A 27,035-nucleotide genomic window follows, 5' to 3' on the forward strand; every position below is an offset into this window, starting at 1 on the left:
TTAATTTCATTCTGTTCCAAAGCCACAAATACACATTTAACCCTGCTGGCTTTCTAAAACATGTGTGAATGCTATGCCAAAGAGTGTACAAAACCATCATCTCTACAGGACAAATAATTCACAGGTGGACTGTACTAACAGTGGACTGCCCCATCCTCTCTGGTGAACCAAGACAGCATGGTGTCAAGGTTGTCCTGGAAACTGAGATGCTAGTCTGGGTTAGAGTTGAGATGCTGAGGGTGGATGTAACACCATGGTAGCCCCATGAGCATTTGAGTAATGCTCAGGAGTACAATTGGACCTGGAACACCAGACAGTCAATGTCAGAGAAACAATTGTTAGTGAACTATTTTCAGACTTGATTTATGGATACTTATCCTCTTCTGAGAAAACTGAAGAGATTAAAAAGGAGATGACTTCTCTATTTCATTCCGTGGTGCCTAAGGAAGCCAGAATGCATCAGATTTTGTGCTCATTTGGTTAGCTAACTTCTGAGCCTGAAAGCTGCATTTCTAAGCCCCCACCATGCTAGGACATTGATGTCAAAAAATGCACCCCTCATCCATTCTAGAACCCTATTGTCCTGTTTTTCAGGATGCCTCCCGCTACACCACAGGGGATGCATCCCGATAGGATATTTATTCAGAAAAAGCAATACTGACATAGTCAAAATGTTGAAGATACTCTTTTTATTTCACAACATGAGAGTAACTCAAAATCTGAGCCACAAGGACCAAAATATATTTGAACAAAATGTTCAAAAGGTGAGGCAGGCCACCATTTTGGTAGCAAGCTTCACATGGATAGGTGGATGTTAGAGGATGATGCCCATGACATGGCTAAAGCTAGAGCTCACCCACAAATAGAGTCATACTTAGTTGTCCAATTTGCATGCATGAGTATTAGTGCATTTTCCACGCCACTAGTACATATATGCCTTTTTCAAAGTCAGTGCAGGATCCGTGTTTGTGTAGGTTTTTTAAAGTCTGCTCCTTTACAACATTTTACCATAATTTATGTGAAAGAGCTTTTAGGTGACAAATTCTTTACACCACCTTTACTTCTCCAGAGTCATTTCTGAATATAATCACAGCTATCAGGAGTTCCAACATTACATACGAGAATCCATTTGTTAGTGATTTGAAAGTCAGTTAGCTGGCCGTGAGTGAATGTGGCTAAACATGTCCACGTGCTTGGTGCCTGGAATGGGAAATTTGTAGTCTTTAGCAGCAATGGCAGCCTTAGACTGAAGGACAAGATGAAAAACACCCAGATGATGTCCCAGGAAGAGTTGGGCTTTCCTGCTTTCCAAAGCGAATGCTTCCCTCATTTGCACCAAACAGTGACAGCCTGACCCACTCTTGCATGAGAGCCTGCTTTTCCCATTAAAGCTGAATTGTTGGAAAACCAAACAGCATTCAGCACCAACGGGGGAAATGCCTGAATCTGAAAAGGAACCAGAGGAATGGTACCAGGGAAAGGAGACGGGAATGGGAAACAAGTTCCCAGAGAATCTCTCTGTCAACAAGCATGTAGAGTCTTTGTTATCAGAAAATGCAGAATCCCGTGGGAATTGCTGCATCTTTTTTTTTTTTGCCTTAACTCTTTTCTTGCCAGGCTAGTTGAACCACCTCAGCAATCGGGTGGTTGTCCCATCCAGAAGCCATTCCACAGCAGGCCTCAGGAGCTGCACTCCTCACAGTGACAAGAGAGGATGTACCGGTAGGTGGCCGTGAGTCGCATGCCCCCTGAGCAGCGCAGCCTCAATGCCTTCAGCTTGGAGGTCTGGGGCCGACAGCAATGACAGGAGGAGCGGAAGGGCTGCTTCAGGACAGTGCTGAAGGACACCAAGGGCTCAGAGCGTGAGGCCTGGCTGCAGTGTCCCTCACACCTGGCCAGAAGCACCATCTGCAGAGAAAAGAGAAGTGGTTATCCTGTGGCAATGCTGAGACCTCATCCAGTCCCCGCAGTGGCCTATAAGAGGCCCTAACACTCTTTGCCAGTTCCTACTGTATTAAATCGGCGACTTTCAACCCTGATTCAACCATTGGAATCACCTGAGATGGGGGGGTGAGGGGAGGGCCAGAGGGGGTGTGCCCCCATCTTTGACCCAGTGAATTAAAATCCTTAGGGAAAAAGCCTAGGCGCTCATGGTTTTCAAAGCTCCTTGGGTGTTTCTGAAGTGCCCTGAGGGTTTAGAACCACTGGATGAGGCCCACTACCCTGATGTGCAAAGGAAAACCAAAGAGCAGAAGACATTTCTTTGGACAGGCGGTCGTCTACCATTAGCTCACTGTCAGGTCTACCAGTCTCAAAATGCAGGAAGTCATTCCAAAGCAAAATTAGGGAGTATATGAAGAATGACTGTAGGAGAAAGGAGTTTGTAAAGTGCAGGGAATTCCTAAAGAAAAAGAATATGGTTTCTGAAGAAGTGAAAGAGGGTAACCTGAGTACTACTTAGGAAGAAATACTGTGGGTACTACCACTTGAAACAAGAGAATCAAGTTGAAACAGGGTACATTTTGGTCCTGGGCATCACACATTCTGGGCTTATACACTGAAGGACCCTGAGCTTCGTGCAGTCACATCTTCAGAGTCATTTAAGGCAAGTATTAGGGTGAGTTCCTTCTGACCATCGCTATTTCCGAAGGTAAGTTAGAATGATAATAAAGTTTGGGCTGAAGTAACAGAGGCTGTGTGTTCTCTATAGTGTCTCTCCATGTGGCTTTAGTAAACCAACTCCTTTAAGAATCTGATGCCAACTGCCAAAGTTATCCCTAGAACAATGGACATAAGTGCCCATTCTATTCTACCTACAGCTTAAGGGGAGAGGCAAAGGCTCATTTACGAACCCCATACATAAATCCTGGTATCCTGGGAGTGGCAGTCAGGGTGGGTAGCTTGATTCATTAAGCTATAGAACCCTAATATGCAGTGGGGCACAGAGGGTGAGGGAAACCTGACATTATGGGTCCATGTTTATGTGGGAGGGTCTTGCTTAGTGAATTTCATATCAAGTGATGGAGAAAAAGTTGCCCTATAATTCCAGAACCAGCAAGAAGAACATACATAGTGGAACTATTTGAATACAAGATTAAAAGATATCTATATATGCATGAAAACTGTTTGACATTTACCTTGTGCTATCTTGGGAATTAATAGTTATTATTAAAAACTTGCCAGCTCTTATCTCTGACATCATCCTACAAGACAGAATTAAATATCCAAGGAATAAAAGAATGAAATGCATGCCCATCTTTCCAAAAGGAAGAGAAAATGACTTCTGGTAATTATAGATCATTAATGTCCCTATCAGAGAAGATGCTGGGATGAATCCAACAATCTCTTAGCAACCATCAGGAGAATGAGACACTACGAAATAACCAGCACGGCTGCTGAAGAATAACTTGGACTAGACCTACAGATTTGTTTTCTCTGAAAGATCACAGAAACAGAGAAAACAGAGCAACCATAAGCTGTTTTGATTTTACTGAAGTTTTAATTCTATCCTGCCTGCTTTTCACATTGATTGGCAAAACAAACATGATCTGAAAATAGGTCTTGAGAGATGCTACCATAGGTTAGTAGTACATGGGCCAGTCTTTGGTGCCCACCCTGTCCCTCTAATGAGAGAGAGAGTCCGAGGTCTTCCCCAGTCCCTTTTCCCCACACCAGCCAGTACATGGGAAGAGCTCTTTGACCTTTCATTTTGGAGGAATGCTCAGGTTGCTCATCTCCAATGTGGGTCATCTATTAAGACAGATTAAGAGTTATTCAAAGAATCACCTCCCAAAATGAAGTCTTTAGAGATCTGGTTTCAGCCTGGATGGATATGGTGAACCTGTGCCTACAGACTTACTTCTGAAGAGCAAAGACATGGTGATGCATCATACCCAAATGATACATGTGCAGGTGAACCCAAGGTAGACCTTGAAAGACCAGGCAATTAGTACTGTTCAAAAAGAGAGCAAGTCAGCAATGGAGGGCTATGTGTAGAAGAACTAAGTTGATATTTATTTCACTAAAAGTTTTCAGGGTCTTAAGCTCCACCTTCTGCTCATTCTGAAGGACAATAACTCCAGCACAGAAGACCCTGGCGCCACTTCCAATGGGCCCCTCTTCCACAAGGTAAGGAAAATGCACAGACATGTACAATAAATACCTTCACTTACATCTGTTCTCATTCTCAGCACCCACTCTCTTTTCTGATCAGGCTTAATTACTTAGAAGTGCATGGAACTGCCCTACATTTCCCTGCCTCTTACCGTTATTCATGTATTTCCTTTCTTAGGAATGTGCTTTCCTCCCAGCTCTGCTTAATGAAATCCCATTGCCAAATTCAAACGCCCTCTCCTTGAAGGAGAGACTATGAAACAATTATCAACACATGTACACAAATCCCCTCTCTGGAAGATTTCCACTAAATAGCTCCCATCTCAAAGCTGGAAACTATATCCTAGTCCAGCTTTGTTGTGTGTGTGTGTAAGAGAGGTAAAGAGGGGGAGTTTGTACAATGCATAAACGAACATCACTAAGGAACGAGAGGGGTAAATATCAGCTTTCCAGGTTAACTGTTGCTAGTCCACATTTTAGTCTCTGCCATCCCTCACCTGTGTTACAAATTTAATAAGCATCTTCTGACCTCTTCCAGACCAGAGCTTCACAAACTGTAATATACATGTAAATGAGCTGGGGATCTTGTTAAAATGTAGACTGTGATGGAGCAGTTTTGGTGAGGCCAGAGATTCCATATTTCTCATGAGATTCTGGTTGCTGTCAGTACTACTAGGCTCACATCCACACTTTGAGAAGCAAAGCCCTGGACCTGTAAAAGCTTGAGAGGCCCTGCTCAGGATGGATCGCTAGGTGATGATCATTTAGCTAATAATAATAATGGCAGCTAACGTTCACTGGGTGCTTTCAGCACTTAATTTCATTTAATCCTCATAACAATCCTTTGTGAAAGGTACTATCATTATCTGCACTATGATTACAGATGAAGAGACAGTGGCTTTAGAGAGTTTAAGTCATTTGTCCAAACTCACATATCTTGTTAAAGGCAGAGCCAGAATTGCACCCAGTTCTGTCTGAAACCAATTCCCTGCCTTTAATATCCTGCCTTCTGATATTAAGATGTTTTCCTGAGGCATCAGCCAACTCATGCCCTTCTCTAATTTACTTTGACCTGCCTCTGGGAGCCTTAACCGTATTACAACAGTACATGTCTGACCTTTTCCTTATGGGTTTCTTGGGACACGTCATCACCACCTCCACGTTTTTATCTTCTTAACCAATTCATCCTTCATGTCAATAAATCATTGATACTTTAAAAAATCAGTTCACTTGCCAAAACACATTGACCCCCAGTTTGTGGTCAGCACACTTTCTTCATGCTGGGGTGACTTGGCTGTGGGAGGACTCCACATTTTGTACTGCATGCAACTGCTCTTAATGGAGGGCATCCACACTGCTCATCAGCAAATGAGGAAAAGAACTTCTTTTGACCAACATCCCACATGGGGCTTCGCTGTTAGAGGAGTTTCTTCAACAGTTGGTTATTGCTCCTACTACCTTCTATTGATTTCTCACAGCTTAGGTTGGTGATAGATACATGTTATCTGCCTTTGGTCCACTTTAATTTTCACTGTCTTAGGTTCTCCAACCAAGTGGCCTGATGCTAGGAAGCTAGGCAACTTCTCTGGCAGCCCCTCTATGTTCCTCCAACCTTAGAGTCACTTGGCTCCAGTTGGATGTGAAAGCCAGTTCCTTCTAATATGAACAGAGGTGCTGGGTTCACAGTGTTTGTTCATGGATAGGCTCCTTTGTGTTCTAATCTGATGTAGGCAAAGAGTAATGAAAGATCCTTGGCTAATAATAAAATAGTGATAATGATAACATATACTGAACATTTCCAAGGCTCCAGGCACTGTGCCAAGCCCTTTGTATGCAAGTGAATTCTTAACAACCATTTCCAAAAGTAAATGCTCCCTATTTTACAAATTAAGAAATTAAAAGTCAGAGGATAAGTTACCAGCCTGAAGTCACATAGCTGTACAATGGAGGGCCAGAATTCCCACTAGGCCATGACAGTCAGCCTGTCAAGCCTTCAGGTTTCATAAGATGCTCAAGGTGTTGACGGCTAAGTTCAGGCTACATTGTAAGGGTTGTTGCCAGCTGTGATTCCTCAGTCTGGCCCAAGGAGTGCACCAAGACCACTGACCCCTGCCCACTCTGGTGACCTACCGTAGTTCTTCATACTTAACCTTTTGATGTAATACACAACTATCTCATGGGGTAGAGAAAACCCACACACAGGTGGTTTGCATCACCTGTTGTTGAAAACCTCTCACCACCGCCAAAGCCTCTTCCGTCTCCTATCTTGTGGAGCCCCTGCGAATCCCTTGCACATGCCATGACTGAGTAGACGTCTCCATCAGCATCAGAACAGAGACCCACCTATTCCATCATAGAATAGGGTTTTGGCTATTTCACCTCAACTGACTGAGAAACTATTTTTCCTTTTCCTCAGCAACAGACACTGTGCACCCATCATTCCATGGCACCCCTTGGAGCACCTCTCTCTCCTCAGGAACAAGGTTCACCCATGCTTCTCCCATTCCTTCTCTCACCAGCACCCTCAGTAAATGACTGTTCAGCTCATCTCCAGGGATCCAGGTCCACCTCCAAACAGTGTACTGCGCTGAGGGCATCAGGGAATTTGCAATCAGGAAATGGCTGCATGGAAGTGGGGTGGGGTGGAAGCTCTGCAGACTCCACCTGGAATCCGGTGCCCAGACTGATATGAAGTGCCCTTTACACAGAAAACTCTTCCCTTCTCTCTCTCCTCCATTTTCTTCTAAGTGTTAGGAGTGAAAAAAACTTGTCTTTTTCTTTTCTATTTTCTGCCTACAGTACCTACCACAGTGCCTGTACATAGCAGACATTCAGTACAAATTTGTTCCTTTTTTAAAAAAAAATCAAGTCACATCTCCCTATTAGTTGTGTTATAAACTACAGGCAGCCTCAGAAGATGGCTTGGGGACCCTAACCACTCCCGCCCAATCCCCAAGGCTCAGCACCTGGCATGCCAGGTCCCTTTTTGTCTGAGAATTGTCCCAGAGCTTTTCCTCCTGAATCCGCCTCCCCCGTCTCCTTTGTTGCTGCTCCTGTGGCCCCTTAGAGTTCAGACAACCATATGCCCTGGTTCCATGTCCCTGGCCTGGGGCCACCACTCCCACTCCTCACCCAACTCATACTTCACAGGCCTTCCCACTGGCTCGCCTTCCCAGCCTCAGTTCCAAATCTAGAATTTGCTCCCCTCCAGTCCCTCCTTCCTCTACTTACCTGGTAAGGGAGGTCTCACAGCAGGATCTGTTTCTCTTCTACTTTTACCCCCCTCTTAGCACCCAACATTGTAGCTTACATTTACTGTGCTCTTCTGCACACTCACTCCACCCCACCAGGTCTCTGTGTTTAACAAGAACCACAATGAGGCTCATTTCCCTAAGCCCTTAAGGCTCTAGAAGATCCCAACAGTTATTGAGGTCTTGGTAGTGACTGAAATAGAAAAGTGAGTTGAAACACCTGTCTAGTTTAAAACTTCATCATCAAGATCATATCATTTATTAATGTCTATTATATGCCAGACACTGAGCTGAATGCTTTACAAATCTTATCACCAATACCTGACCCACACTTGTAGGTAGACAGCATTAGCTCCATATCACATGGAAGAAATTGAGGCACCAAAGAATTATTTCACTTTCCCCCAAATCACCCACTGGGCACGCACTGTGGAGTTGGAAGTCAAAACCAAGTCTCTCCCATTTCAAAGTCTGATATGCACCAACTCCTTTAAAATGTCCATAGCATCTCATTTCCACTAACCACTGACCTTTTGACTTTTTCTCTACAGCCTTTACTCACTTAGAATTTCGGGACGAGTGTCAGTGAACCTGACACTCCCAGTATCTTTTGTATCCAATTCTAGGAGGTGTCCCCACCGAAATCTACCAGGCACATCCTGATCTGTGTCCTCCTTGGTGGACCACTGTGGCCAGTCCTTTCTGTTTGACTCCATCACAGCCCCTTCCTGAATTGGGAACTGATGGCAGGTCCCTCGGGCTGGCCAACTGCAAATTCAGTGTTGGTGGGAGCAGACAGTTTCACAGAAGGCTCCCAGAAATGCTTTCACTATTATTTCTCTTTTGTAGAAAGATTGCTGAGTATAGATCATTATTTCCAGACAGTCAGTTGAGCCTGGACTTCTACATGGGGGCTTCTATGTTCTACTTGCATTCTTCCAATATGACTATCCAAGTAGTTGAAAAATGAATGCACCGAGGCAGACATTGCCAGTCCTGGGCTAAATGACATGGAGCAATCTACTCAATACTTCTTTAGGGTTTCCATTTTCCTTATGGGTAAAATGGGAATGGGAGTGATTTCCATCACAGGTTTGTCGACAGTGATTAGATCATATATTATGAGATGCCTGTGACATATTAGGTGTTCGAACAGTTGCCTTCTCTTCTCTGAGCCTCTTCATCTGTCTTCCCAAGGCCACACACCAGATAAATGCAAGTTGGGAAGTATTAACAATTGACAGGCAAACAATAGGCATGTGTCTAGTAAAATACTGGCCTTTAAACACCATGTTGAGGGAAACGTTTTGCAAAGAAGAAAAATTTACCCTCTTCTTATAAAAACCCCTGTTGGCTGTTTTCTAGACCCAGGAAGAATGTTTTATCCCAGCTCTGCAAAGATGAACAATTTCGTTACTAAGACTCGTTAGAAAAAAGACCAGTCTGAGTCTGTGAGAGTTAAGAATTACAGGATATTTCAAAATGAAAAGCAGTTTGTGTTCCTGGATACATAGAGAAAAATCTAATCCAGAAAAGGTCTGGGTAGTTGAGATTCTGCCAGGCATATCTTAAGGCCAAGGAAAAAAGGTTTATAATTACAAGCACCATTTACATAAAACTATTGCTATATTTGGGATAGTTTGGGATGTTTGAAAATGGATTGTTCCCATGAAATTACAAACATTTCTCCTACTATCACAATTTTGTGCTATTTACCATAGCATTCTGGAAGAAACAGAATGAACATAGGTGGGCTACAATCTATTTCTAGGATTCATTTGAGTTTTTTGGGTTTAAGTTAATGACATCTCCTCTTTGACCTTCCCTTAACAAATGTGATAATACACTCCTCCATCATTTCACCAAATCTTTCCAGATTGTTTCTTAGTTTTATGAGATGCTCCTATTTCTCTGTTCTTATCATCACATCAACACTTTCTGTGAAATAATTTTAATTCCTTTTTTTTTGTTTCGCTTCTTTTTTTAAGAATCATGTTTATGGAGGATAACTCAACAGAGGGAGAATATCCATGAATAAGAAACACTAAATACTACTGCTACCCGTAGGGGAAAGAGACGAGGAGCTAATAATTGCTCCAGGCAATGTCACTCAGGCCTACAATTTCTGAGCAATCACATTTGTAGGAACATATCCCATCTTTTCAATTTGTTTCAGTTTTTCTTTTTTTTAAGAAGGGATTGCAGCCCTGCAAAAAAATGTTAAGTTTTTCTGTTTTACTCCTTTTTTAGTCTACAAGTACAAATAAGAGCCAGAAGGTTTTTCTTGGGTAAAAACCTTTTTTCCCATGGTCATACATCTTATTAATATAATGGTTAAAGTGATTCAATGCAAATTCTGATTCTCCCCAAACTAAAACAAGCCATCATCATTGAGCTATAATCAGAGAAGTTATGGAAATTTTAAAGGCAGGCAAAAATTGTAATGTTTTTAAATGGAGGGTAGACAAACTAACTTATATGGTCTTAATTCTAGTGGTTGATATTACCAAAACTTCTTAATTATACTGATAATTTTAAAAATACTTACCATTTTTTAAACATATGGGAATGTTTAAACGGTTTTAGTCTCGGGATTAAAAGTGAAAATCTCTGAGTTCAGGCTAAACAAATTCTTGTTTACCAAAAGTGGGCAAATTTCATTCATGTGACTAGAGGCAGTGACTATCATGAGAATTCTCATTCTGAGTCTGTCCCTCCCTGCTATGTGCCTCCCTTCTGACTGGTCCGTGTGGCTGGCCACTCTGAGTGGCCTTGAAGCCTGGTATTCCTTCATATACCTTGTCTCAACACTGAGACATAACTTGTGTCGGTTGCCTGTGCAAAATTATATAACCAAGTCCAAACTGGAATGATTTGGATAATCAACACAAAAATGATAAATGATCAAATTGTCATTTACCTTTTGAAATCATTGTAACAGAAACACAGCAGGTGGAGAAAGGCTGTGACCTTTCTGGTAGGCTAGTGACCAACTATTTTAATCAGGAATCCCTTTGAAAGGCCTCCAAAAAGGATACTTCACTGCCCTTGCATAGTTCTTGCATTTGCTTCCTCTTTTTTGCCGGTGGTTGTAGAAGGAATTGGGAGAACCTAGAGATTCCATTTTTTTCTCTTGAAAAGGGACAACTACTGCTCATAAATCACCCACCCAGGGAGGAAACACACCGCTCCTACCTTGTGTTTAGCAACGATTTTATTGTGAGACACTTCTAGCCTCTCCTATTGCCTTTGAGAAGCCCAAAAAGAGAAAAGCTGGCTGGGTGTGCATGTGGTCAATTAGACAGCTTTACTGATAAGAGTGCAAAGCATGATGGGAAACCCTGAAAGCATGATTCTCCCACAAGCCATGTAGCTTAGGTTTGGGCTATGCTCATAGTTGTCCATCCCTTGACAAAGGAATATGGCTTCTCTCCTGTTTCTGGAAGTAGTGCTACCCTCACAGAGATCTTGATCTTACCTTTGAGCTGCACTTGTACAATGGGTGACTTATAGAATCGACGTAGTGGTGTCTCATGCAGCGGCGAGGGTCCGAGTCCATCATGAACGAACTGTCCGTTTTGCTGTCTGTATCTCCCATTAGAGCCAGCAGGGAGAGCATAGAAAAGGATGCAGCTAGTACATGATTTCTCATTGTTGTAGGGAAAAACTTCTCAAGAAGAACAGTAGAGGGAGGCAGAGGACTAAAAATTAGAAATGCCTTCCCCTCCTAGGACCCAGTTCCTTCCGAGGAAAGGGCAGGATCCGGCTGAAGCCTTCTGGTTGGCATTGTCCTTTGTATGCGGGAGTTCTGTCTTACTCTCTTCACTTGCAATCCATCATCTCAGTGTCTGCTGCACAGCTGAAATGAAAACAGAAATTATTTTCCCCAGAAACAGTTACCCAGAAAAACTAGTGGAACCCAGGAGGTACTGAGTAGAATTTTCCATGTCATTTTGAGTGGAGCATTTCAGTTTTCAGAGTGTCATTAGCATAAGCTATCATCCATTCTGCACCCCCTTCCTGCCCTCCATAGCTTATGTTGTATGTTTATAACCATTTGGGGGTGGACACAATAGTTTAATGGAAGCACATGTTGACTTTAATTGCTGGAATCCATGTTCCTAGGAGCAAGAATAGTTTAAACCCATGGTAAAGATTAAACATGTGGTTCTGGCCAGAGCATAACTGAGTTGGGTGGTCTCATCCTTATCCCTGGCTGGTGGGGGCAAGAGGGTCTATTCAGTTTCTCAGTAAGCTCTAGTGTCAATGTCAGACTACAGGGCTAGAAGAGGAGGCAGGTCAGCACTGGCACAGGCCATGTCCCATGGGAAAGAAGTACATTTTCCATTTCCAAGTCCATAACCAACCAGCCACCTAGGTTTCCACTTCTGTGCTCAGGGCTCAGGGCTCACCCTGTTCTGTTTTGTTTTTTTAAGCCTCATGCCGGCCAGCATCAGTGACAAACTGCATCTGAAATATACATTTTACTAAGTGGCCACCAGTGTAGTTAAGGCAACACATGTGAATTTGCCAATATAGTCACATATTTCTGCAGAGCCCTGTAGTGTGAGCTCATGGTATAATTGGAGCAGAGACTTACCATTAAAATGGGATCAGGCTATACTGGTTTTCCTGAAATTTGCTTTATTCTTTTGACCATATACCTCTCAGACAAAGGACTGGAGTTCAGAGATCTCCCCAAATCTCCTCTCTAACCTCCCCCAGGCATGGCTACCACTGATACTTTATATCAGACCAGAAGAAAGAAAGGATCACAAATATTTTCAGACATTTAGGAAAATTTGGGGACCGGATGTGACATCCCAAACAAAAGGAACATAATAATTAAAGCTTCAGAAAAACTTTCAAAGATATTTCAGATAAAAGTTTGATTATTTTGTTCATAGTGCAACATTTTTTTAAACTTCCTATTCATGGACACTATTCAGGGCACAATATTGATAAAATCAAGATTAGTAGTTCAAGTCCACGTAAGTCAATTAGTTTAGCTTTAGTAGAGTGGCCCTGGACCCACCTAGCCTCAGTTACCTGTCATGAGTGGGGGGCAGTGGATCCCAAGAAGGAAACATTATGTGACAAAAGGTTCTTTCAGAGGAGAGCAACCTTGGCAATCACAAGACCACAGAGCATGTGTTTCAGAGAAGTCCTATAAGTTGCAGGAAGGGCAGGACCAGTAATGAGGGGACCCACCTGGATACCAGCACTGCCATTAATTACCTGGGGGCCTTTGCACAGGTCATTTAAACTGGTTCAGCCCCAGTTTCCTCCTCTGTAGAGGAGGGGAGTTGGGAAAGATGGCTTCTTCAGTCCCCTCTAGCTCTAAAATGCCACCACCTGATACTTATGGATTCAGGTACCATCATCTTTACCATATGCAGAAGATAATTCTAAAGCTGAGGAAACCATATTTTCATACAACTTTGCTCCACTTTCCTCTATGTGCACACTAATGGCAACATCTCGTTAAAATTGATCAAGTCTAAGCCTAAAGCTCAAGATTGGCAAAGGATGCTGAAGACCATTTCTTGTTTTCTTTTCAGTTGCACAGTCTAGGTTTTCCTATGTATGTTACAATGAAATGCACCAAGACTTTGGCTCAAAGAGCCAGAACTTTCTTGGGTTCCATGTTCAGAGACTACAATATTACTGACCATTTCCTGAGTTTCAATGTGACTACATTATCCCAAGTGGTTATCTGTCTGTTTGAAGCCTTAATTAGTCTCAGAAAGAGAATTTACTAGATTTCTCCTTTCACCACTCTGGTCTATTCATATTTCCCCCAGGAGTCAATGGCAAAGGGATAAAGGGAAAAGCAGACATTCAGTCCTGGCCTTCCCTCTCCACTGCCAGCAACTTCTCTTCAGAGCCATGGCCAGGAGGTATGGTTAAATGAGCAAAACAAATGAAAGGAAAACATGAACAGCATGATGGCAAAAAACAAGCAACAACATCAGTAACAAAGCCCTATATTGTGTGAATATATGGTCCTATTTGTTGGCATTTGCCTTTTCTACGCAGGAAAGGAAATATAAAGGGCCCTTAGCCATAGAAGATGGGATCCTTCACTCCTGTAAGATAAATGAAAATTAAAGTACTTTGAGAAACTTTATTCAACCAGATTTACAAAGATTCCAAAGTTTGATCATGCACCCTACAGGCAAGGCTATAGGGAAACAGGTCCATTTTGAAGACAAATTAATTGGTACAAATTCTGTAGAGGTTGATTTGACAATATGTATTAAAATTGAAAATGTGTATAAATTTACACTGGCAATTCCACTTCTGAGAATTATCCTTCTGTGTGAGCTCATACATGCATATGGTCATTCACTATAGCATTGTGTCATAGCATAAATTTGGAACAGCACAAAGTATCCATCAGTAAGTAACTACTTAAATATATTATACAGCATTCACATGATGGAATTCCATGCAGCTATATAAAGAAGGATCTAGAAACTTTACTAACTTGTGTTGAAACAGGGAGGGATAAGAATATATGTGTTCATGTGTATTTACATAGAGAAGCTCTGGAAAAATACCCAAGAGACTATACAATTAGCTATCTGCAGGGGTTGGAGGACAGGCATGGGGGAAAGACTTTTCACTATATACCTTTTTTATTTGTAGATTTTTGAACTTGTGAATGTATTACCTATCCATAATTTCATTTAAAAAATAACACTTTTTCTTTTCAAAGTTTGGCTTGAAAACAGTAATTAAGTCAATGAATATTTAAAGTTTGTGCCAGTCTGAGTATTTTAATAGTATCATATTTCTATTTCTTATAAATATGGGAAGACATGCTAGTCTATTTTATTAATTAAATACTCCTTCAGGGAGACCATTTAGTTCTTGTGCACTACTGCCACCTAGTAGCAACATCATGAATTGCAAGCACAGTTAAATTCTTTTTTTTCCTGAAAGGTGAGTAAAAGCTTTTGCAAGCAAATATTGTGAAGTTTATACGGACAAAGAGATAATTAATGTGTCACAAAAAGTAACTTAATTGTCTTTATTTATTTATCATTTTCTCTTTAAAGATAATCTAAACCCAGTAGTAAAAACGTATACAAAAATGACAGAGGGAATGTTGCTTCACCACTAATAAGAAATCAATTTTTCATTTCAACACACCCAGACAGCATGAAAAAATTTTGGGGGGTTTTATATTAAACTCTGAAATAAAAATGCGAGCAGTAATGTAAATATGCCACAGAACTCAAAGGACCCTCAAAACATAAAGGTAAGCGTCCGGCAATACAATACTGGGATTTCTGCCTTAAGCCTTCGAATTGAATGAACCAATACTAAAATAAACATAATGCTCAAGAAAAGGGCGATGTTGAGTCGAGTTGTCTTAACTTTGTATTGGTGAGGGCATGCATAGGTCAGAGTGAGAGGGAATGTGCAGAGTGAGGGGGAAGCGCTCCCAAAGAGGAAAGTCAGGAATGAATGAAATTTACATCATTTGAGGTCCCTGCTTTACAGCAGTCTGGGGGTATCTATGTCTGCCTTGTAGGAGCTTCTGCCATTTTCTCAAAATCAAATTAATTCCAACTTGTTTTAAGTTTTTTAGAGCCATGTAGCATAAAATCGAATGCTGCCTATAGAGGCTTAAAACCTCGGCCCAGTCAATGATGGATTGAATAAGGACATGACTCTCTTGCTGAACTCAGTAGCTCAGGGGCTGCTCCGTGCTGTGGGTAGAGTCTCTGAGAATGGGACTTGGCCGACGTACAGAGCCCACATTCTCATGGCTCCAATGTGGAGCCTCTGCCGGCAGGAGAGGCACGTAGGCTGGCGTGCCCGACTTTGGAGCTACCCTCCAAATGATACCAGTGGAAAAGAACAACTGGTGCCCAGATTTCCCCACCTGTCATCCTCAGGGAAATAATATAGCAGAGCTTACAGTGGGCCCAGCCTCCTGGGTGAGAAATGGTGTTGTGTCCACAGACCAGCTCACTCTTGGACTGACCTTCTGCCTGGCAGAGGGTAAAGCACTGGTTTCATGCAAGTTATTCCAGTGACAGGCTAACTAAGACAAGTGGATGTGCCAAGAATGGTCTTATTCTTGCCCTGCCTGGCGGACATGAGAGGGCAGTGCTTCAGTACCCATACATCTCCCCCACCCCCACCCCGCCGAGCTGTTTTCAGTACTAATATATACAGGTATTGCCCTCCTGTAGCTTCTTTCTACATGTATTTATTTTACATTATTCATTGAGCACCTACTATGTATCTCCTTTTACTTGGAAGTTCAAAGTTAAGGGTCAGGGGAAAAGATAGTCCTACACCAGTTCCCTCTTCCAGCTTGCTGCATCCACAAAGAGTCTTTTTTCCCAGGTAATTTTTTAGACACATTGATAAACTCCCTCAACATCTAACTCATATCCAACATGCATTGCATCATTTCTAAGAATATCAGGTCAAGTAGATAAAATGTAATGACTTTGGAATGGTGTCAATGTAGACAGAATTACTTGATATTTACTATAATTTAAAACAACCATATCAGGTATGAGTAAGGTAAGGATGGCAGAATATAGAGCCTCTCTCAAAAGAATTGCAAAAAAAAATCAAAGATTTAACTGTGGAAGAAAGCTTGCCACTAGATAACACTTTGTACTAAGATTAGAAAAGCAAGAATCTCTAGGTCTAATCAGAGAGTGTGAAGCGCTAAGTACCCCTTCCCAGGAACTCAAAGAATTCCAATTGGATCTAGTCAACTAGATGCCTTGGAAAGTAAGTCAGATGCCTTTTCCCAAGGCGCTTAATTTATAAACTGTAAACAGCATGTTGGATTTTATAAAACATCCCATGTGCTCAGTGAATGATTTTTGATAGTATTCCTATGTGCCAGCACATCAGTAGCAGCCAAGAAGCCAAGCCCAGGGTGACCCAGAGGCAGTGGCCTCCAGCCTGCCAGCCCCAGGTATCTGCAAGGATGGGCAACCACCAGGTCAGTGGGAAAGGAGCAGCTCCTGCCCCTGTCACTTCACCGTGTCTACAGTCAGAGGTGGGGAGGGTGCGAGGCAATGCCAGCCCCCTAGTGCCACCTTAAGAGAGAGAAGGGCATATCCTTACAAATAAACAGTAGTCCTCCAATTCTCAGATAGGACTCGGGGTTCTCTGAACCTGCACTACTAGCCAAGCATGGCCAAACTCTACAATGGTGGGGAGAGAGGAAGAAACGAGATGGTGAGAGCAAAAGGGAAGGAGAAAAAGTGAGATATAACTGGGGAAAGAAGCAATAAATCACAATCCTCGGGTAAATAAGGGTGTAAAAATGAAGGGCTGAGAATACATGTAATTTCTGGAGGTGAGCTAACTGTCAGGTGGCCCCCCTGTGTGTGTATCCTTAGGTTGGATAGTTTTACTGTCTGGGGAGGGACTGGTGTAGGAGGACTTGACCTTGAGGCTGAATAAAACTTGAAGTCCTGATTTTCAGGAGATTCAGAGGAACCTCTTGTTGTTATCCAAACTCCCACTTACATACAACTTTCATCTCTTCAACCCCAAATCCATTTCTAGCCTATGTTGTTGGTGCCCCACCTCCCGGTGTTTTGTACTTATTTGTCAGAAATATTGGATAACTATTCCACTGCATTCTGAAACCTGAAGAGCATTCTCCTGTTGCCTGCTTGGGTGGGAGGAAGGCTGATCTGAGGGGCATTGAGCTCTGAACCCTACCTTCTCATCATTGGCTGTGCCATCTTGAATAAGTCACTTGCTTTCTCTGGGACTCAGTTTTCTCATCTACAAAATGAATGGATTAGTCTAGATGCTTCTATAGTTTTATCCATTTCTAATATCCTTTAACTCTACCCAAGCTTCTCAGGACACAGCACCTGCTTTGGGGCCACAAATTCCCCAAAGCAGTACTACAGAAAGATTTCCTTCCTTACTCAAGAAGTTAATGATTGCAGAAGAGTCCAAACAAGTTCTAATGTGGAGCTTGAGACAAAACTGAAGGCCAGAGTATAAGAATTTGCCTCTTAATGAGACCATACTGAAGTCTGAAATAAAAATAGCCCATAATAACCAATTGACTTAGTGCCTGAATGTACTAAATATGGTTTATAAATTAACAAATATACTGTTAATAAGAGGAAGTGGTTAGCAAGGATATTTAGTTGGTTTCTGTTTCTCTTAAAGCTGTCTTAAAATTTGTAGTGTTTCTTTCCAGTCTCCACCAAATGGGTAGAGGAGAAAGGCTAGTGGTAGTCAGTCATGGTAGAATGATGATGATATAGGCTAAGTTCAACCTTTCTGCACCTTTCCTATGAATGGACCTTATTCCTAAACTGAGTTTGAGCCACAGATCCTCAGTGGTGGGGCCATTTGTGATGCACCGGTTCAGGATAGAAGAGCTAAATTAGCTAAAAGAGTTGTCTTCTCTGCAGATATAGAATGAATAAAGTCCTAGTGGTGAAGATCAAGGTACTCTGCTTGATAAAACATCTATGGAAACTTTGTGCTGGTGGAGGCACATGCCTGAAGCTCTGGGCTGTTTGGATTCATAAGAGTTGCCCATTGGGTATGGCTCTTGGGTCCTGTGCTGGGCTTATGTAGGCTTCTATGGTTTCTATGGAAAGACTCATTCTGAGTTTTTAACCATTGACATAATTAACTGGCTTTCAGAATACAATCCTTGCATAAATTGGAAATGCCCCAAAGTCTGATTACCCGTGTTTCAAGAAGCATGATACAGTTGAAATCTTTTCCTTCTGTAAATCGACTATTCCACTAAACGCTATGACTGATACGGTGATAAACTGTCAGAAAATGCTTACAGGTTGTCCTTTCTGCACTGCCACAAATCAACAACAGCCCTAAACGGAAAGTTCCCTTCCATCCTTTCATCAACAGGGAATAAAAGCAGGGAGAGAGAAGCCGCAGAAGAAGCAACAGAACAGAAGGAAGAAGGATTATTTTTATCCTCCAAATCTGCCACCACCCTTTCAGCGGTTTCAAATAGCACAATTTCAAAGAGGGAAGGTTCCCTTCATTTCGCCCACTCTCTCCCAAGGAAGGGGGTTTCACTCAGAGAATGAGACACTCTACCACACAACCTGTGTAAGACCCTTTGGGAAAAAAGCAGGAGAGTTCTGAGATACCCAACCCAGGGGACTCAATCCTGTTAAAACATGAATGCATGCTCGCCCCGTGGAACAGGAAAGGTGGCCAGGTGTTCTGGGGACCCTGGTGCTGATGTAATTTGACACTTGCTCTGCCCCTGGACTGCTGGCACTGGTATGGCCTTAGGGGAAGAGAGGTGACCAGTGTGAGCTCAAGGTACAGGCTCCCTTTCACTCTGGAGCCAAATGAGTATGTTGGCTTTTCTTCAAAGTGTCCAGCAAAGTGTTTCCAAAGCAGTATTTGAATCTCCTCACCCGCAACAGTGTTTTGGAATGGTGGGTAGTGATCTCACCTAACAGCTGTAGAGCCCTTAGTTAGAAATGGGGCATAAACAATAGGAGCAATTCAGTCTTTCCAGTTCCCATTCAATGTGCCTTTCTGCCCAATGATGGGATCGGAATACCGAATTCAATCCTGTTGCAATCCGGTACATTCACTGATGCAGACTTATGTCAAAGCAGCAGGGTTAAAATAAAATCACATAGAAATACGTTTCCCTATATTGTTAATAACTGAACTGATTAATAATAGCTCTTGGTTTTCAGTTTTGTATTTTGTTTTGCTTAAACCTCGGGCACTCCAGCTACATCTTCGGATTGCCAGTTCTGCTGGAGTGATTCTATTCTGCTGCCTTTGGATATTGAGCCTCAAAAGAATAATAATGTAAATTCTGAAAAAGGAGTAATTTTCCATAATTCAGAGGAAAATCACAGCAATGTAGCAAGTCCTGAAATATCACTTCGTGTTGTAGAGAAAAATTGGACTTTGATTAAGGATTGGGTTTCTTTGATTCTTTACGTCCACTGTAGGCATTGTGTGTACCTATATTTTATTCAAGAGTTGAGGATAGGGGATATTTTTTTCACTTGAGGAGTTGACCTCCATTTCTAACATCAAGTAAAGAAGGCAACTTCTGCATTCAGACTCCTCTTCCTGGCAGGGAGTTGTTAAAATTAATGGAAGCTTCTCTTTCTGCAGTTGTGCTGTTTGAAAATCTGCAGTGGCAGATTTTGAACATCAAAAATCACCTTTCCTCCTTCCCTTTTGTTACTTCTCCCATGACCTGCTCTCTTCTTATTTATACTCCCTGCTGATGGGACGATGGAAGGGGACTCCGTGTTTAGGGCTATTGTTGGTTTGTGACACTGCAGAAAGGTCATCACCAAACATTTTCTGACAGCTCGTCAACTTTCTTGAATGTATTAACCTGTTGCCCTTTCATTTCTAAAGGATATGGCAATTGGGTGGATTACAGCTTAAAAGAAAAAGCTGGGATTGAGCCAGGTTTTGGAAGAGGGAAAATTGTCTGACAAATTCTTAGCTGTTGGAAGAAAAAAGAAGGAGAAAAGAAAAACATATCTACTGCAAATCTTATGAAACTAAGTTTAAAGCTACTACTCACTGTCCATGTGCAGATTTTGACATGAGGGTGAAACGCACCCCAAGTGGATGAATTTCTGATTATAATCACTGGGGATATATTGCCGACTGAAGTTACTCATTCTTTGAATTTTCTGAGTCAGCACTCTTGCTAACAAGAAAGTAGTTGTTCTAGACTGTGAACCCCATCCAGGGTGTTACAGTCTGACTATTGAAAAAGGGTCCAGAGGGTGCTACTCTTGGCAATACGTGCTCTCCCATCAGACTCTGAGACCCTCTGCTGAAGGGGACTGTATGCATGAATGGCACCAAGCAAACTGTTGCCAGACACACAAGAGAAAAGCCTTGCGGATGTGAGGGCAGCTGGCATCAGAAACAATGCCATCGGCACAGTCTTCCTCAAAAACTCCAGTGTGTGGGTGTGTGAATTTGCAGCATGCGACCTGCAGAGCCAAGCCAGCACGCTTTCGGGACCAGCCTCTCCCACCCCACTGCACACACCCGGGGGTTTCCAAAGGATTCTCTGCCCTTCGTTTTCTGCGGGAATCAAGCACAGAAACGCATGGCTGCTGATCTGATGGGTGAGGAGTGGGTACTACCAGCTGGAATGTTGCCACTGGCAGGGGCAGACAGGATAATAGGACTGCTCTTAATGTCCTCCCAAAGAAAACCTTTGATGGACAAAAGAGTGGTTGTATTTTTACCCTCTCCCTTCATGCTGCCAGGTGGCTTTAAATAGATCCTCTAGCCTAGGGACTTGTATGGAATAATTCATATTAAAACCCAAGAAGTGGCAGAGGAGGGGACTTGGTTTTTTCCTCTCTTTCTTTTCTTCCCCCTTCTTGTCAAGTGAGCAGGAAAAGACTCATTTTAATTCAGCTGTGTTAGATTTTTCCTTTTGGGTCTTTTAATGAACTTTAGCCAATTTGGAAAAGACTACCAAAGCCCCCAGGAAAATAAAAGGAATAAAAAGTTTCATTGTAGATTGCTCTTCAATACCTTTTGGTCTTGAGGACATTAGCAGCATCTTTTAAGGATGCTGCACAGAGGAGTTCCATGAGGCTCTTAAATGGGGAGTGCCTAACTGAGAAGTCCAGTTCCTTCCATTTGCAACTCACAACCCCATCTGTGTTCTGCTGTTAAGAGACAGACAAAAAAGATCTGTCCCATCTCCCCAGCCTCGTGCATTTTGAGTTCAGCTCAACCCAGAATCCATTTCTCCTCTCTCCTTGTCATTAAACAGATTTCATCAAGACATTCAGGCCCATGCTAGCCAGATTAAAAGCCCCATCTCTCCTCCTTTTTTCCTGGGAAGGAAAGGATGTGGGAAGGTCAGAGAAAGGGGGCGGGGCAGGGCCGAAGGATCCAGGGAGCTTTATTTCAAGCCACTTGTCTCTCCCCATGAAAGAGAATAACCACATTTCTCTTAATGTAGGCCGAAGTGCATCCAGCCGTTCCCATCACATTCCCACCCCCGGCCCTGTGCCGGACATGAGCGGGTCAGTGTGATGGTATGCTTGCCCTGCCAACCCGGGTCACTCCAGACTGGCTCTCTCAGCAGCCTAAAGGGCAGCTGAGCCATGTGGCTGCTCCTCTCTGCGAGTGGGTTCAAGCTCAGGGCTCCAAAAAGCCCCCCAATCCTATCAGCCTAGTGGAGTGCTGCCAAGAATGACATCCTGGGAATACTATGGAGATGCGGAGACCTCATGGGCTGCTGTCCCTGGGTGGAACAGGACCCAGGCTGTCTGGAAAACAGGCCAAGCAAAGAGCAAGCTCACAATGGAAGGAGCTCAGGCGAAGGGGAAAGGGGGTGGGGTGGGAGTGGTGAAGAGCAAAAGAAAATAAAAGCCACATGCCACCCAGGAAGATTCCAGGCAGGGCGGGAGGAGGTGGTGGAGGAAGGCCTTGCAGGAAACGAGTACCCAGACATGGCACTGCCAGTCTAGCTGGATTCTTTTCTGAATTAGATTATGCGAAAGAAAGCGGGGAAATATATAGCCTGCCAGCTGTTCAAAGGCTTACAACCTTGCTTTTATTGTCCGGGTAAGTTGGTGAGGTGGGGCATCAGAGAAATTCCAAACATACCATCCCAGAGAAATTTTAATATGTTCCACAGTGTCATACACGAAGAGGAAATGACAGCTGATCACAGCCAGGGCAGGCCACAGCAATCTGGGCCCTGGAGCTCACCCACCCTCACACGGCCCAGTTTCCCTCCTCTGCTTAACACTTCTCAGCCCTTCCACCTGCTTCCCCATCCCTGCTCCCACTGGCCCAGCCAGGGCGCCTGGACAAAGAAGCGGTGACAGAATGTCATGGAGAGAGGTGAGCAGGGTTCAACGGTGGCTGGCCAAGAAGCTGAGAGCTGGCCGTGGTGAGTCAGGCACCCCAGGGAATCAGAGGCATGTTAATCCAACCACAGGGGATTATCTGCTGATAAGGGCCAATCAAGGACTCTGGTGATGCTATATTCCGGGTTGTTTTCCCAGTAACCTACCCGAGTCAGAAGACACAAGATGGGATTATTTGAAAGCAACCCTGTGTGTGTGGCTCTGACAGAGACCTGGGTTTGGGGAACAACTTCCAACCATTTCTTCCCAAGGGGCCTCTTGAATTTAGGCCAGACCTAAAAGTCACTGGTTTGGATCCTGAGGGTGGGACAAGAACGTTGTGGGGGATAGTGACAGCATCTTCCTCCATGCATGTTTCCAACTCAGTGATTCATTGAATGGCCCTGATGTTAGCCGCTGAGTAGGTGACTCACAGCCATCCGTGATAGAGAAAGCACGTGGTCCTTTCCAAAGCATGCTCAAGGGAGCGGAGAAGGAATAAACTGCCCTTTTTCCAGGTTTCTCCTACCCAGGCATGAAAGAACCGGGCTGCATTAACTGTGAGTGATGTGTACCCAGGATAGGGTGATAAAGGCCTAAGGGGAATCCATTAATCATCAATGGAAAGAAAACTCATTGATAAGCGACAACCATTTCAAGTAAATCTGGGTACCCACAGATATTTTAAATGGTTCTTTATAACAAAGAGGTCATTGACCACTTTACCCATTGGCAAAGTCCATTTCAGTTCCAAAAGCTAACTGGAGAAAGCATACAGACTGAGAATTAGGGAGTGAGACAATGGCTCATTCACCTTTGCTTCCATCAGGACTAGCTTAATTCCTTAAAAGAATGGGAGAATGAATAATCATCCAGTAAGAATCACAGTACTCAAATTGTGAGTTCTCAAAATACAAAATTGCCAGCCACCACTGGTGGCTATAATTCTGAGAAATCACATTTTTCAAGGGCCCACGGAAATAAATGAGTTGGAAATTGTTAAATGTATTGAAAAATGATTTATTTTCCCCTTGACAGTGTCCCTGGAAGTCAAATTAAGATTGCAAACTCTACAGGCACATTTCCACCTGTGGGTATCAGCTGCTTGGTACACAGTCATCAAGAAGGCCTCAGCCAGTTCTCCCCTTATCTGGACCAAATGTATTTCAAAGTAAATGATGCAAAACGTTGCATTTTGTGTTCAGACACTTTCATACAATGATCTGAATAATAGTTAAAGAAAATTGTTTTAATTTGGCTGCTTTGTTAAAGCAGCAGCAGCTTTAAAAAAATCACTGTAAAATTGTATAGCAATAGATTCCATAGTATCTTTTCAGGCTTTCTCCAACAGTGAACACCCCAGAGTTGTAAATTAACTCATTCAAAAGCCAGATTTTCATTCAACCAATGCTTGTTAGCCTACTTGTTAGAGACAATCAGAAAAGTTCCCCATACACCATGTTCGGCTCCACTGTACAATTGGTCCAGTGGACCCTAAAGTTTACTTTCAGAAGACGGACTGGTGAAAAGAAAAGGGGCAGATATTTGCATTGGGTCTAAACGCACAATTGAGAGGCACTCTGCAGTCCCCAATGTATTTACTTGACACCCGCAGCCAACACTGCATTTGAGGCATCTCTATGGTTCTACATGCCCCTGGGATTTAATATTATGTGGAGGAGTAATTTGCCAATGCCAGCTCCCTGTAATTAAAATGCACTAATATTAGAAACAGAGTGATGTTTTGCAGTACCCATGTCCATTATTAATGACAGTTACAAAGAACAGAAGATGGGACTCCCATCTGGCCAAATAGCTGCTTTTCCCACACCTGAATCTCAGCAGAGACAGGAGCCGACGTCTTTCGTCCAGGTTTATCTGGCCTCGTGGATTACAATGAGCCTCAGTTACAGGGAGTTCTGAGTCATTAATATTCTGTATACAGTCAAACTTCCCTTCCTCCAAGGAAGAGTTATGCCCAGGCTTCCTACAGCCTAATCGCTCATTTAAAGAGAGAACTTGTATTTAGGAGCTTGAAAGAACCCTCCGGCTCTTCCTCAGGTGTTTGGGAGTGTTTCCTACGGGTCCTAGTCCCTGTGTTGATGGGAGCATCCTTTCCCAATCAACGCGTGCGTGGACAGGGTAGCATCAGATCTTTCTGCAGGGACAAGCCGACTTCTAAAAATAACGCTTTGCAATAAGGCCAAGGCAAACAGCATGCATTTCCTCGGACTTTTTGCCCAATCAAAATCATATAGTAAAACCATCCTCCTCTCTCCCCGGTGTTCCTGACTGCATCTATGGAAGCGAAGTCCTTGCTCCTTGGGAGAAGAGTGCAAAGGAGCAAGATTTCCTGCAAAGCATGACACAGAAAGCTAGAAATAAAGGTCGCCTATTGTTTGAAGTCATTCTAAGCACTCCGGCAGAGCCCTGGCAGGAGATCAGCAGCATACATAAGTAGTAATAAAAGCAAACAGTGCGCTTTTAAACTCGCAGGCTTGCCGGCAGCGTTGCTAGTATTCCCCATTGTAAAAGGGATGAGGGCGGCAGGGAAGGTACTGGGGCTCCAGGAATCCATGTCACGGATTACAAAGTTACCTCGAACTACGCAGCGAGTTTGAAAATAAAATCTCTTTCAGTCAAACCCAAAGAGATTCTCCAGCCTCTCTGTGAGGCTCCGCTGCTCTGTCACAGACTTCAAAGACCCGTTCATTTAGAAAAACACAATGCTAGCATGCTACAGATTAATGCAAATTAAATTAATGCAAATTTAAGTGGTATTTAAAGGTGGTCTCTTTGTCTGACAGGAGGATGAAATGCTCGGTTTGGAAAGAAGTAATTTCCTAGGCAAGCCGTCAGCGCTGGTTTTCCTGCTTACCTTGGGGGAAACGCAGGGCTCCTTTCTTCTCAGACTTTTTCTGAGAGCTAGAAAGAGGTCCTGTTACTTCCAAATGCTTTTGTTCTTCTGTCCCTCTGTCACATGGCTTGCCTTTTATATTTGCAACACACAAAAGTTAGGACTGTTGTTTAAGCGACACAGCGAGAGAGAGAGAGGGAGGGAGAGAGAGGGAGAGAGAGAGAGAGAGAGAGAGAGAGAGAATGTCAAATGGAAAAGTGCCATTGTAGTCATATATCAATCAGGCGTGCGGCCGCAGCAGCGCACTAGCAAATGGGAGTGCCACGGAAATGTGAGGCACTGGAGATCGGGGGCTCCCAGCCGCTGCCCCACTGCTAGACTCTCCTCCTCGGAGCATCTTACCATGGGAACGGCATAGAAGAACCGGGACAAGGAAGTTGCTTTCTTTCTTTCTTTCTTTCTTTCTTTTTTTTTTTTTGTATTACGGAAATAATAAGGGGCCAAATGAATATTCTGGCTTTTTCTTTGGCAAGCATGTGGCTGTCATAAAGATAGGCAGTCTGCAATAAAGACACGTAGGTTTGGAAATCCAAAGACAGTGGCATTCTGTTTAGCTATTCAGCAGCTGAAAGAGGAGAAGTAGGACCTAAGTAAGAGGGGGAAAGATGGGAATGAGAACCACTTCTTAGCCGACAGTGTTGCAGCAAGTGCAAAACGCTGCCCCATTGATGGCAATGTGCGTGCATGGCGGGAGTTCTTTTTTATTGCTGAGTTGCTCACCACTAAATGATTTTTAGCTGTGTGTACAGGATGAAATCCACAGTGGCACTCTAATAAGCACCTTCGTTTGCATCATTTAGAGCAAAGCTCTAGATCTGATTTAGAAACAAGGAGAAAGCGTAGTCCTTCACTGTGAGATGTGTGAGTCTGCACCTAACAGGTAAGGCCAACCGGCTGCAGTGCCACTAGCAGAGTGGTAGCAGAGGTAACTGTGTGTGGGCAAAGTGCTTGCTAGCTGGATAATACTCTGATGAGCTGTGGGAATACAAAGGGTAATAGTTCACAATTCTCCCCCTTAAAAAGCTTAAAATTAAGACAGAAGACCATCAGGCAATTTTTGCGGAAGACACAAAGAGCCGTTGAACCATTTATAATTTTTGAATGTCAGATAGACCCAGCCCCAGAATCATTTGTTTTATTAACACTGATGAAGAATTAAATTGATAATAGTTTTGCAAAATTATACTTCATGGAAGGAAGAGTGAATGCAGCATACAACTTGGGAAATTTCTCTACGGAGCTCCATGTAGTAGTTGATGCTGAAACTGTACTGTTCACCTGTATCGCACTGTTTGTTATTCATTGAAACACTGATAATCACACTATTACTTCTCTGTAGAACCTTTACTCTGGTGTTTACAAGAAGTGTCTGAAAATGTTCATTGTTACCTCTATCTTTCAATAAGAAGTGCATTTTTTGTTGTTGTTCTGCCAGGAAAGCCCTGTCTACCTGAGACCAGCCAGTCACAAACAGAATCCACCTACAAGGTTAAAGGATAAATAACAAGTTCAAAGCCTTGAAAGAAAACCTGGCACAAAGCCCATGATGATATTGGCTGCATGTCTTAAAAGCAGAAGATCAAAAAGCAAATGGAAATTGGGCCTTAAAAATGGAAATAATCTGAAAGGGGAAATGACTTGTAGCTGAGTAAGAGCCATGGAAATAGTCATGAACACATTTTCTGGCTCAATTTTGTGGTGCAGATGGGGAGGGAGGATAATCGCTTTGGCCACCAACATTTTCAAATATCAGAGCTTGACGTCCATCCACCTTTTCATTTCTCTCAATAAAAAATAGATGTGTAACTTTCTCAACATCTGTTTACTTTGCCACCCTGCTATCTTTTGCCTTGGTTCTCAGAGTCACTCTATCTGCCCTGA

General features: G+C 43.0%; 1 protein-coding gene across 1 annotated transcript; it reads right to left on the reverse strand.

Moving 5' to 3' along the window:
• Nucleotides 1–674: 674 nt before the first annotated feature.
• Nucleotides 675–25,416, reverse strand: NDP (norrin cystine knot growth factor NDP). Its single transcript, XM_037001487.2, has 3 exons — nucleotides 25,116–25,416; nucleotides 10,843–11,223; nucleotides 675–1,908 (listed from the first exon to the last, which is right to left on the reverse strand). Exons 2-3 carry the CDS (start codon nucleotides 11,014–11,016, stop codon nucleotides 1,681–1,683), a joined length of 402 nt encoding a protein of 133 aa, XP_036857382.1. The 5' UTR covers nucleotides 11,017–11,223; nucleotides 25,116–25,416; the 3' UTR covers nucleotides 675–1,680.
• Nucleotides 25,417–27,035: the final 1,619 nt, after the last annotated feature.

Source organism: Manis javanica, chromosome X, assembly GCF_040802235.1.
Source record: "Manis javanica isolate MJ-LG chromosome X, MJ_LKY, whole genome shotgun sequence".
Lineage (NCBI taxonomy): Eukaryota > Metazoa > Chordata > Mammalia > Pholidota > Manidae > Manis > Manis javanica.

What these genes read in the sequence shown, in the direction of transcription:
- NDP (XM_037001487.2), bottom strand. Translation starts at nt 11,016, where the DNA reads ATGAGAAATCATGTACTAGCTGCATCCTTTTCTATGCTCTCCCTGCTG. An exon ending in TGTACAAGTGCAGCTCAAAG is followed by an intron (nt 1,909 to 10,842) that starts GTAAGATCAAGA and finishes TTTTCTCTGCAG; the next exon opens with ATGGTGCTTCTGGCCAGGTG.